This window comes from Capricornis sumatraensis, chromosome 8 (genome assembly GCF_032405125.1).
Source record: "Capricornis sumatraensis isolate serow.1 chromosome 8, serow.2, whole genome shotgun sequence".
Classification (NCBI taxonomy): Eukaryota; Metazoa; Chordata; class Mammalia; order Artiodactyla; family Bovidae; genus Capricornis; species Capricornis sumatraensis.
The window spans coordinates 69708748-69720914 of record NC_091076.1 but is presented as its reverse complement, the minus strand read 5'-3'; the positions used below and the strand labels follow the sequence as shown (position 1 = coordinate 69720914).

Genomic DNA, 12167 nt, shown 5'->3' with positions numbered 1-12167 from the left:
AAACTCAGTGCCAGTTGTCTGATTTGGAATCACTAAGAGCAAAAACTTCCCTTTAATCTCCTTGAAAGGGACTGTACCAGATCATCCCAACTGCATGGATGACAGTCAAGCTCTTGAATCTTGGAAATATGTCTCAGAACTGAAGAAGACCCCACATGGCACCTGGTCGTGTCCAAGTGATGGAGACTTCAGAATCAAAGTGAGGATGCAGAGCAGTAGATGACGTTCAGGTAGGCTGCCTGGGCCCGAGAGAATGGATCAAGTCTTCACACTTTAATAAACATGACACCCTTTCTCCTTCTTTTCCTTTCTTTTTCTCTGCCACTGACTAGGAAAGAGAAAGCCCCACTCTGTAACCCCCCATACATTGCTAAAGAAAGGAATCTTTCAAATGAATTCATCATCAGAATTTCCAATCCATCCATCACTATCTAGATCAGGTTTACCTCCACTCAGTACGACTCATCCACGCACAGTGAAACCAACCTACTGACACAGGCTTATGATGAAGGAAAGTGCAGCATTTATTGCAGGAACCAAGCAAGGAGCCCAGGAAGCTTAAAAACCCCAGATTCCACGATGACTTTCAGGGAAATGGTCTTAAACACAGGGTGAGGGGGAGGGTGAGGGGTGTGTGATCAGCTTAAGGATGTCTTCTGATTGGTTGGTGGTGACGTAATCGGGAGCCATATCATCAAGCTTCTGGGTTCTATGACCACGTGAGCACCATACAATGAACATCTTCAACATGGTAGGGGTTTCTATATCTGTAAAACAGCATCAGGAATTTGGTTCAGAATACTGTCGATAGCTCCTGCTGCTGCTGCTGCTCCTAAGTCGCTTCAGCAGTGTCCGACTCTGTGTGACCCCATAGACAGCAGCCCACCAGGCTCCCCCGTCCCTGGGATTCTCCAGGCAAGAACACTGGAGTGGGTTGCCATTTCCTTCCCCAATGCATGAAAGTGAAAAGAGAAAGTGAAGTCACTCAGTCGTGTCCGACTCTTAGCGACCCTATGGATTGCAGCCCACTAGGCTCCTCGGTCCATGGGATTTTCCAGGCAACAGTACTGGAGTGGGGTGCCGTTGCCTTCTCCTATAGCTCTTGAGGAGGAACTAAAGGTCCTTGATGGTGTTTAATGGTTAACCTATTATCACTTGTTTTGCTTGAGTGTTACCCTTTGCTTCTGCATTTTCTCACTTAAATTTTATCCTTGGAACATGGAGAAGGGCCAGGAGGCTAAAGGTTTATAACCCTCGTGGGTCATAGGGCTGTCCCAGGATGCCCCATAGGGTTCTGCTGGGTTACAAATGTCAGAGGGATTAAGCAAACAGTCCTGGCCATGGAGACCACACCAAGGGTGAACAAAGCTGTGGGGACTCTATATAGGCAGCTGAGAGTGATGCTGATGCCTACATTCTGATTATATCTCTTAGTTAGGCTGAAAGTTTGCTACAAAGCGGGGCATAGTTAAAGAGAAAACCACAAGTTCAAAATGGCCTCACTTTTGTTGAAGCCCATGATACCAACCCTAGGTGTAACACCTGACCTAACTGTAGCTTTGACCTTCCCCAGGAATGTAGTCTTAATCAGAAAGTCTGGAATTTTCTAGTCAGCATCCTTGAGGTAATCAGTCTCCTGGGACCTCTCCATCTTCAGGAGGAAGAAGAAACCTACCTGACCTCTTTTGCTGAACAGTGGTGAAATGCACATCAGGTAAAATTGACCATCTCAAGTGTACTAGCTCAGACTGTAAAGAATCCACCTGCAATGAGGGAGACCTGGGTTTGATCCCTGGGTTGGGAAGATCCCTGGGTTGGGAAGATCCCCTGGAGGAGGGCCTGCAACCCACTCCAGTATTTTTGCCTGGAGAAGCGCCATGGACACAGGAGTCAGGAAGAGTCAGACATGACTGAGCAACCAGGCCACACATGAGTGTACCTACAGTCCAGTGTCCATGCCTGTGGTTGTGCAAAAGTCACCACCATCCAACTCCAGAACTTTTTCATTTTGCAAAATTGGTCCCAACCTTTTAGATGTTGCTAACACATTCAGAAATTATAATACACAGAGAGGGTCAAATAAACCTGGGAATGGCCACAGAAAAGATATACTTGCCCTTTGATGTGTATGGTCTCACTGAACTCACACAACAACCTGTGGGGCGGCTGATCATGCTCACTCCACAGGTGAACAGTCTAAGACTGGGAGAGGTGAAGTCGCTCGTCTAAGATTCCCCAGACGATGAAAATGGCAGAGCTGGAGATCTGAGCTGGCTTCAGTTTGATTCCAAGTTCTTTCTAGAAGCCCAGGGCATCCTCACCAAGGGGATGACAGAGTGTGACAGAGACAAGAAACCTACTAGTCCAGGAGCCTGAGCAGGTGTCCCAGACAGAGACAGCAAAACAAGGACAGACTGGGGCAGCCAAGGGGTGACCCCAGAAGCACCTGGAGATGAGACTGGCTGGCACCTTTGAGTTCACACAGTGGGACCCACACAGGGGACGGGGCCCCACGCTCAGCCCCTGGGGACCAGTGCTGGGTGGAGTCTGACCTGGAAGGTGATGTAGGACACATGCACGCAGCCGCTGATGGAGATGGCGTTGACTTGTTCAAAGGGCACACGGTGTGCATAATCCAGGAAGATGCTCCCATTCACTGTCACCTGTTGAGATGAGTGCACATGGCAGGAGGGGGTCCAGGACCAGGTGGGAGCACACCCGTGCAGCTGGGACCCCTGCTTCCAGACGTTCAGACCTGTATCTAGTTCTTGCATCAATCCCCTGTAGGTGAGGGCAACAGCCTGCAGAGCTGTGCCAGTTGCAGGAACATGCTCAGGACCCTCATGCCTCAAAGGGCAACCTCCACCTGACTCTAGTCCTTGGGTTCTTTGTTCCTCTGGTGTGTGTTTATCACAGTGGGTCTGTCTTTCTAGTCTCAGCTCTCCTGTCGTGTTATTGAAATATACATGCAAATGTCCATGGGGAGCAGAGAAGTGATGTCAGGTTGTGTGATGAGGGGGTGGGGACACTCATGTTCACACAGAGAAAAAAGACACAGATGTATTCAGCTCCCCTCCCCTCTCCCCAAGCCCAGAGACACCACTCTGCTTGCAAAACCAATGTGCAATGCCAGGCGGAACTAAGTCTTTAATAACATCTGGATAAATGCAGCAACAAGGTAATAGAAAAACAAATATTCCCAGGGACCTGGAGTGGAAGAAGGGCTACAACAGAGAAATGGAAATAACTTGGACTGAAGGACCCAGGAGGCCAAAGAACATCACGTGGACTTCTCTAGTGCTTACTTCCAGAGTAAAAGAAGCAACAGGTGAAGGTGTGTAAGGAGGTGAACGTGTGTAAGGAGACTGCGGCCTTACAGGAAATAGTCCTCTTCTCTGTACAAAGTGTTGCTCACGTGACTATTTAAAGGCTGCTCGCAGCACCTTATGGGGCTGGGGAACAGACAGCTGAGGAGAGGAGAGTTCCCACTCACCTTGAACGCGGACCTGTCTACCTTGAAGCAGATCTCAAACAGACTCCCCTTCTGGAAGGGCATCTGTATCTTCTTCTCCTCCGGCCCCCAGTTTCCTAGCTGCTTCGTGTTGCAGACCACATACCCACCCTCTTCAAACCGAGGGTTGAAGTGGAAGGCAATGTTGTTCATGTCACTGAAGCCCATCTGAAAGTTCACTTCAAACCTAGGTCAAGGAACATCAGACAGTATCCTGGCTTACTGCCAAGGGTGGGAACAGGAGGTGTCACTCCTTGACTAATATTGTCTGGGAGCCTGCAAACAACCTGCATGGCTGGTTGGTACCCATCCCAAGTCTCATCCCATCCCTTTGGTTCATTGAATTTGCAGTGTGTTTAGTGCAGTTACCACATTTTGCCCTTACAGTGTGGTTTTCTAAAAGTAAGGAGGAAATGGGTAAAGAAATTTGTGTCCAAGTTGGAAGTAGAGGAATGTGCCTAGTGAGAGGATTTGGGGCCAAGTGGTGGCTCCCTGGAGGTCAGCCTGTGTCTGCTCAGTTGGGAAAGAGGACAAATGGAAAGAACAAGTGCATTGATGGGACACCTACAGAGAAGGTGTCTAAAGGGGAGACCCAGAAAAAGCCCTAGGTCTCTGGGCATGGGGACCTCAGAGTGTGAGTCTGTCCCTCTTCAGAGGGTATGGTGTGTCCACCTGACTTGAGAGAGGTCAGCAGGCCTGGACCCTGACCCCAGATCTGCCCTGTTTGTCATCTGCAATGACCCAGGACCATGTTATCCTCAAACTGTCCCATGCAGAAAAGGGGTGACTGCCTTCGTTCAGGGATAACAACTGAAACGGCCAGAGGGCACCCCTAAATAAGTATCTCTTGTTCCCATCTCACCTCAGAGGAAGCCCCTCACCATCTCCACCTCTTTTGGACATAGCTGAAACTGTAAGGTAAGGAGGGAAGACAAAAGAAGCTTCCAAGGGGCCTAGCTCACCAAAGGGATGCAACAAGTCCTTGTTCTGCTTTTTCCCAGATGGAGCTCATGCCTGTCCCCTAACCAAGGTCCAGCCTGAATTATTCAATGAGCATCTCTCTCCCAACACCTTGCCTGAACTCAGCCCAGTGTGGTTCTCAGTCTGCTTCTCGGGGTCACTCAGGCTCCCAGCTAACACACACAGTCAGACGGCACGCCTGGCTCCCATGCCATCCCCAAGGACCAGGCTCCGCCCACACCCGCGGGCAGCCCTCTGTGGACATTCTCCCAGCAGAGTGCTCTGTCTGCTTGTTTATCCGGGCTTCTTTTGGCCTCATGGCTCGAGGATCTTAGTTCTCTGATCAGGGTCAAATCCATGACCTCTGCAGTGGAAGACTGGAGTCCTGACCACTGGACCACCCGGAAACCCCCAGAGCCCATTTGCTTTCGTGGATAAGGCTGTGAGTTCTGAATGCCATCCTAAATACCAGGATGCTCTGTGAGCCCTCAGCCATCAGGGGCAAGAGGAACTGGTGTGTTTCTGAACCCAGCAGCCCTCCCTCCAATGAAAACGAAGCTCCAAGAGATCCTAAAATGAGAAATTTTAAGTTCCTATTTCTCTTAAGTGGAGATGAGTGTTTCTGACATGTCTCTGGGTGTCGTTTTCCCCATGCAGTCCCCCAACTTCATTCCTGTGTTCCTTTGAAAATTCTGCCCCCGGGAAAGAGAGAACAGCAGCTCCCATCGGAAGGGGGACCCTCGGAGGTAGAGACAGGCTCTATTGGACAGAGTGGGAGTAGAAAGCCCTCCTGTACTGGAAGGAAGGGTTGGCACAGGGAGGGGGAGAGATGGGTGGAGTTCATAGTCAAGGTCCTGGGTTCCCCTGCGGGCACGGTTTCAGAACCGGGTGCCTCATTTCCCTCACAGTCCCCTGCAGGCACTGAGGGCTCTCAGAGTCCCACATCACTGTGGCCGTGTCACCTGGTCGGAGAGGCAGTGGCAGAGGAAGTCATCTAGAAGCCAGATGTAGAAGTAGGGCTGCGGGGGGGAGGGGCCTGGAGGGATCCAGAAGGTCCCCAGGCCCCATGCAGAGTAATGAGAGGAACAGCGGGGTAGAAGTCAGCTGGGATTGGACAGAGAGGCTTCTGAGACAGGCCACGTGTCCAGAGGGGCCCCTGTGGGCGCGGCAGACCTCAGGGTGCACAGGTCCCAGGCCTCCACACCACCCGGAGCTCAGTAGAGTTCAGTCAGGGCTGCATGAACTCCTGAGGACCTCCCACCTCTGGAATACGTGCAAACTCTTCTCTGTTCCCAGACAGTCCCCCTCGGGAGAAAGGGAATGGGAAACAGCTGAGTTATCTATATTTTGAATTGACTTTAGTGGGAAAAACCTTGAGACTGAAAGGGACCAAATACAACTTTGATGGCAAGTTTAAATATTTCCGGGTCACCTCAAATGAAGTTTCCAAAGCAGATGAGACTGGCTAGAGGAAATGAAGGGTGCTGACGTATCTGCAGCTCTGGGTCCTTGTATACGAAGTTCAGTCCCAGAACTCCACCTCTGGGCTGGCCTGCTTCCCTGCCTAGACCGTGAGCCTCCATTCCCCCGTCTCTGGGGAGTCTGGTTAATGGTGCCCCGGATGCTACAGGTAGGTGGTAGGGGGCAAGGAGCATTGTTGGCAGGGCTGGGACCTTCCCAGCCCCTGAACTGGGTGTGGGCAGCTTGGAGGATGCTGTGTGGACCATCCTGAGCTGACAGCACCCTAGTTCATTCAGGGTGAGGCCGAGAGAGACAACAATCCCCCGTACCTGTTTTCGTCTGTGGAAAGAACACGCCCCATGACGGTGACCTTGTGTCCATCCTGGAGACCCTCTTCGATCCTCCCCGTGAAGGGAACAGGCTGTGGAGAGGAGACAGTGGTCAGTTGGCCTGCCTCCTTCTCTCCATCCTCTCCAGCCCTGGCCAGGGCTGGCCTGGGTGTGGGGCAGCAGCCTAGGGACCCAGTGCAGCCACGAACAGGACAGAAGGAGCCTCAGCTCCACGGACCTTCCAGCCCTGGAGCGAGGAAGTGACACAGATATTCTGAGGTTGGGAGAAGGAGCCCCTCAGGCTCTGAGAGGATGTGACAAGCTCAGATTGGCAGCTGGCAAGGGAAGAAGTGGCGAGTACACAGCCCTGAGATGGGAAGGATCCAGGGGAGAGAGGAGGGTGGCAGGACCCCAAGCCAAGCTGCTGGTAAAGACCCAAGTCCTGGCTGGGGACTCAGGGGTCCACCATGGACCAAAGAGACCCACCCACCTGTTCTCAAGGATAAACCTTCTGCTCAGCTGAGCAGGCCAGGAAGAGGTCATCTTCCCCCTCCTGCCCACGCCACCCAGAGAACAGTGGTGACCTTGACCTTTGCCCCCACCCACAGCCTCAGAAAGTGCCTCTTCCCAAGTGCTCTCTGCAGCCAGGGGCAGCCCCCTTTCTGCTCCTGCTCCTGGGCTCCCATCCTTCCTCCAGCCCCCGGGAAGCCTCCCAAGTCCTCACTGGCATCTCCACCCCTTCTGGACCCCATCCTCTTGTCATGTTCTCTTTCCTGAGCCTCTTTAAAGGACCCAGGCTTATGGTGAAGATGCTTCATTTTAGAGCCAGGCATCCTTCAGGTTTGAATCCTGATTCTGCTGTTCATTACCTGAGTGGCCTTGGGAAGCTTATTTAACTTCTCTTTGCCTCAGTTTCTTCATCCATGAAATGAGAACAAGTCCCAGCTTCTGGGTGACACTGATGATTAATGAGAAAATGTCTGTGGGGAAAGACTGGTGCATCCTTCCAGAATGCTTTCTATCTAACGTGGTTCTACAAACTGCCTTCAACACAGCTCTGTCTCCAAGTCAATTTTCACATTTTCACACTGTTGGAGTATTTTCTACCTTCTCGAAGTAGTATTTTACTAAGATTAAATGCTTACAGGACCCAGGGAGGTGATTTGCATAGTTGAGCTGGCCAGGTAGGGGGCAGTCGGGAGTGCTGGAGACTGCAGCAAAGGAGGCATCACCACCCTCATCTAAAGAGCAGTGTCCACTCGGCTGTGACCCGATCACCTTCCAGGCCCGGTGCTGTCAGAGCTTCCAAGTCTTTAGGAGAAGACAGAAATCTGAGGTTTTTCTTCTGTAAAACTTTCCAATTTGGGGGTGAAATGCTTTCAAAAGGATTGTAGTAGGTTTCCTTTGCTATACGTGACATATAATGAAATATTTGCATTGGATTGATATATCTAAATTTGCTTCAAAACAATCCAGGGGTGGAAAGGAAAGTAGAGCTGGGCAGAGATAAAGCAGATAGTCCATAAGTTGAAACTGAGTGACTGGTATGTGTTGTTTATGATACTAATATCTCTGTATTATACTTTCTCTTTGGCAATTAGTTAAACAGTCCGCAGGCCAAACAAAAAAAAAATCCGCACCAGCTCAATTCAGTCCTAGTCCATGTCCTTTGGCTGTAGGATCCCCCAGGATCCAGGGAAGCCCCTCCAAGCCCAGTGTGCACAGCTGGCCCTGGGAGATACCCAGTGATGCCAGAACCCCACTCAGACAGACTGTGCTCCTGGACCTTGGGCAGAGGTGTCTTTGGTGGCCCCCAGGTCTGGTCTGAATTCTGCCATTAAAAACTTTGGTGACATTAAGCAAATCACAAAGTCTCTGCATCTCTGAGTTCTTTCTGTCAAAATCCATGTCAGTGAATTTGGAGAAGTAGAATCAGCCTAACACAGGCTGAATAGCATGGTGCTCTTCCCTGAATCCCCTCATTTGTTGGAGTTTGAAATCCCCCTAAGAGCCTTTCTCACCATCAAGAGAGACAAGACTTAAAATGTATCCACCTGGCAGCATGGGCTCCTCCCTCAAGCATATTCACACTAAGGTATAGAGTGGTAGGAGGGGTCCTCAGGGCTCAGAAGGAAGGCAGGATGGAGGAAGCCCTGTGTGGATCACGGGGGCGGGCAGTACAGATTAATCTTAGGGAATGATTCACCTCAAAAAAACTCATGGGATTTTAATGTCTTAAATGGTGCCCTCACATTCTGAAACACAAGATGATTTCAAATGGAGTATAATCCGAAGAGAAGATTACTCATTACTGCGTTCTAATAGCAAAGAATTGGAAATGAATTCAGAAGTCCACCAGGAAGAAAATGGTGAAATTAATTATGGTATTTCCACACAACAGATTCTAGGGAGACTTCACACGAAAAGAGGAAGAAGGGACCACTTTGAGAACTGATAAGTAATATTTCCCTCTGTATTATTTATTAAATGAGTAGGCGTGGCTATATACATATATTTACTTATTATAAACAAAACTTTTCTGGAAAGATTCAAAGAAACCACTAATATTTATTGAATCCAAGAAGGTTATGGTAGACTGGGTAATTACACCCTCTCCCTTTTCTCACCAAAAATGTCAACATTATAATTCCTAGAAGTTGTGAATATCTTACTTTACTCAGCAAAAGGGACTTTGCAGGTATGATTAAGAATCTTGAGACTGTGGGGGTGGGGGTTATCTGGAATATCTGCATGGGCCGAACAGTCACAGGGTCTGCAAAGAGGGAGGCGGAGGAGGAGAGTTGGTTGTAGGAGAGGTGACAGCAGAAGCAAGAAGCTGCGGCTTTAGAGAAGGAGGAAAGCGAAGAGTTCCCTGGGGGTCCAGCAGCGGTTAAGTATCTGCCTCCAATGCAGCGACTGAGGGTTAGATCCCTGGTTGTGGAACTAAGATCCCACATAGGCCACAGCTAGAGAGCCCATGGGCCACAATGAAGATGCCTTATGCAGCAATTGAGACCTGACACAATCAAAAAAAAAAAAATGGCAGGAGGAGGAAGGGGCCACAAGCCAGGGCAAGCGGGCAGCCTCTGGAAGTTGGAAAAAACAAGGACACATTCTCCCCTGAAGGCTCCAGAGGAAACAGCTTTGCTGACTTTTGATTCTAGATTTCTAACCTCAGAACTGTAAGGAAATAAATTTGTATGGTTTAAGCCTGGTGTGGCCGAAGACCCCTCTGTGCGTGTGTGTGTGTGATCTTAGCAGGAAAGTGCAGCACAGGCCTGTGCTTCCTAAGCCCCAGGAAGATGGGTTTTTATGTTGGATTTATAGCCTCACAGATTAGGCTGGCCTCCCAACTCTCTGTGCTGGCAGCTCTGATGTCACCAAGTCAGGTGTCCTGTCTACAGTTGGGCTTTTGAATCCAAGGATAAGAGAGTAAAAACATGTCATCAGAATAATAAAATGGCTGAACCTGGAAGCGGCTCCGGGTCGCCCATCTGATGAAGAACAAGACCCAGGCGACACATCCCGACTCAGACCACCTCTGTGAGCCTCAGTAATACATATATGTGGTGGAGATGATGAGGGTTTAAACCAGCTGTCCCAGTCTTTCTGGCACCAGGCACTAGTTTCACGGGAGACAATTTTTACAAGGCTGGGAAGATGTGAGCGATGGGGAGTGGCTATAAATACGGATGGAGCATCACTAGCTCATGAGCTGCTCACCTCCTGCCGTGCAGCCCACTGCCTACCGGGCCATGCACAAACACCAGTCCATGCCTGGAGGTGGGGACCGCTGGTTTAAACAAGGCTGCCTATGACAAGAGCTGCACACAGGGGGTTAAAATGCCCAGAAGAGAGCCCTTTGCATCCCACAGTGCAGGGGCAGCCCGCTCCACCCTCCTTGGGCAGTCTTTCTCGGACACCCTTGACCTGCCCTGGCTAGCTCTCTCAACCCTCAGATGCCAGATATCTCTTCAGGAGGTCTTTCCTCCTGTGCCTAGACTCCTAACAATTCTAAACACTTTCAGAGCCCCCCACAGTGGGCCAGACACCTTTCAAACTCTCTCAACATGCGATAATGCTTGATCCTTACCCGAGCTCTTGGTGGTGACTTGATTATTCCCATTATACCCAAGCAGAAACTGAGGCCCAGAGAGGTAAAGTAACTTGCTTGTGGTCATCCAGCTAGTAAATGGCTGAACCCAGAGAGGTCATCTTCCAAGTAAGTGCCCTTAAGTGCCATGTTTCATTGTTATCCTCCCCAGAAGACGTTTACTTTCCTTCATGTTAAAAAAAAAAATGGAAATTCACTTCTCTATTTATTACTTAGACTCTTCTTCCCCCACTGAGCACCCAGAACAGGAGAGAGATCAGGAGGAAGCTCAGTAAACATTTGTCACAGGCACAAATCCTGGTGACCCTCGGCCCTGAGCAGCACCGAGGAGACGGGCACAGGCAGAAGAGGGGGCAGGGCCGCCCTGGCTGGTGTGTCTGCCCTCCATCTGTTCTCTTTGGAACGAGGCCTCCCCCGGCTTCCTGTCACCCCAGCAGGAGCTTGTTCCTCAGAGCCCCAGAGCTGCGTCCCCCTGGCTGAGGCCTCCCCCAGCCCTGGAACTCACTGGGTTTATGTAGGGGCCCTGGCTGTGCCTCAAGGCCCGTTCTTCAATGCCTACGTGACCACTGCCGCTTTGCATGGTGTCCAGGTAGACCTCTGCAACAGGAATGACTCACCAAGATAAGGAATTCAATGCAGTTTATCTGTTATTCAATGGGGAGGAGCCAGGAGCAGGAGAAAGTCCGTTTAGAGTAAGGGAGAAAGGTAGGGAGGAAGACGGAGGACAGAAGTGGGTGCTCCTCTCCCAGGGCCTTCTCCCCTCTGCTCTCCTCCTACCTTCCACCCCAAGTCAGAATAGTTCACGTAGGCTCAGACATTCTCACCACGTTCACAGGTTCTAGAAGACACTGCCCCGAGCGTGTGGCTGCGTCATGTCCAGACAACAGTGTGTGTGATGGGGCGCTGCCTGGGCATGGGGTGGCAGTGCTGCAGGAAGGCCTAGTTATACCCATTTTGCAGACCGGAAAACTAAGGCTCAGAGAATCAACAGGTCATATCCAAGGTCACACAGCTCACTAGCGGCAGCTTGAGCCATATAAGGCTACTCCACTTCTTCAAAAGGTATTCCTCCCCTGTAAAATTCTACTCCTCACATAAAAGCATAATCATGTAAAAAGAAATGTTTTGCAAATAGAAAACCTGGTGATGGAGGTTCCATTACCTTTGTGCATAATGATGCCCCGGGAACTTCTGACCCCTCCTCTCTGTGAATTTCTCTCTCTCTTCTCTTTCTTGATTCTGGGCTTTAGAATGGGGAGCAGAGACATCTCAGACATAATAGAATATTCCAAGTGACATTGAGTTGGAGGCAATATATTGAATAACTGTCTTTATTTGGTTCCAGTATCTTGTTAATGGAAATGTTTGAAACAGAGACTCACGATCAGCTTTTGTCAGAAAGGGGTTTGGGGAGGAAACACACAGCAACAACAGACTTCGCGGAGATTAAGTAGGCCCCCACCGTGTGCTAGAGATGGGACCCCGTGTCCAGCCAGGACAAGCAGCTGAGGGGCCTATAGGTACTGAGTGTGGAGCAGGTGCCCCAGGGCTGAGAACCTGTCTGCACCTCTCTCTATTCTTGGGCTTGCCTCGGTGCCCCAGAATTTGCAAAGACTGACTAATTGAGATGTTCCCACAGACTGCCCACACTTGCCCCCTGTGTCCACCCTCCGCCCCCATTACATTTCTAGATCAACCACAATGTAACTGGGTTTAAGAGGCAGATGGCACAGTTGAAGCAGAAAGGAGGAAAAGAAGGGGAAATGCTTTGCAATCCTGTTTGACACCAGGA

At 50.2% G+C, this 12167-nt stretch overlaps 1 protein-coding gene across 1 annotated transcript; it reads right to left on the bottom strand.

Moving 5' to 3' along the window:
• Window positions 1–631: 631 nt before the first annotated feature.
• On the bottom strand, window positions 632–10956 carry LOC138084726 (galectin-9-like). The gene is made up of 5 exons (XM_068979100.1): window positions 10881–10956; window positions 6262–6353; window positions 3494–3698; window positions 2553–2663; window positions 632–767 (listed from the first exon to the last, which is right to left on the bottom strand). Exons 1-5 carry the CDS (start codon window positions 10953–10955, stop codon window positions 762–764), a joined length of 489 nt encoding a protein of 162 aa, XP_068835201.1. The 5' UTR covers window position 10956; the 3' UTR covers window positions 632–761.
• Window positions 10957–12167: the final 1211 nt, after the last annotated feature.

Bases quoted from the DNA above. Each gene is read 5' to 3' on its own strand.
- LOC138084726 (XM_068979100.1), bottom strand. From the start codon at position 10,955: ATGCAAAGCGGCAGTGGTCACGTAGGCATTGAAGAACGGGCCTTGAGG. The intron at 6,354-10,880 runs GTGAGTTCCAGG...TCCTCTCCACAG, and splicing joins AGGGCCCCTACATAAACCCA to CCTGTTCCCTTCACGGGGAG. The intron at 2,664-3,493 runs GTGAGTGGGAAC...TCATCTCAACAG, and splicing joins TAGACAGGTCCGCGTTCAAG to GTGACAGTGAATGGGAGCAT.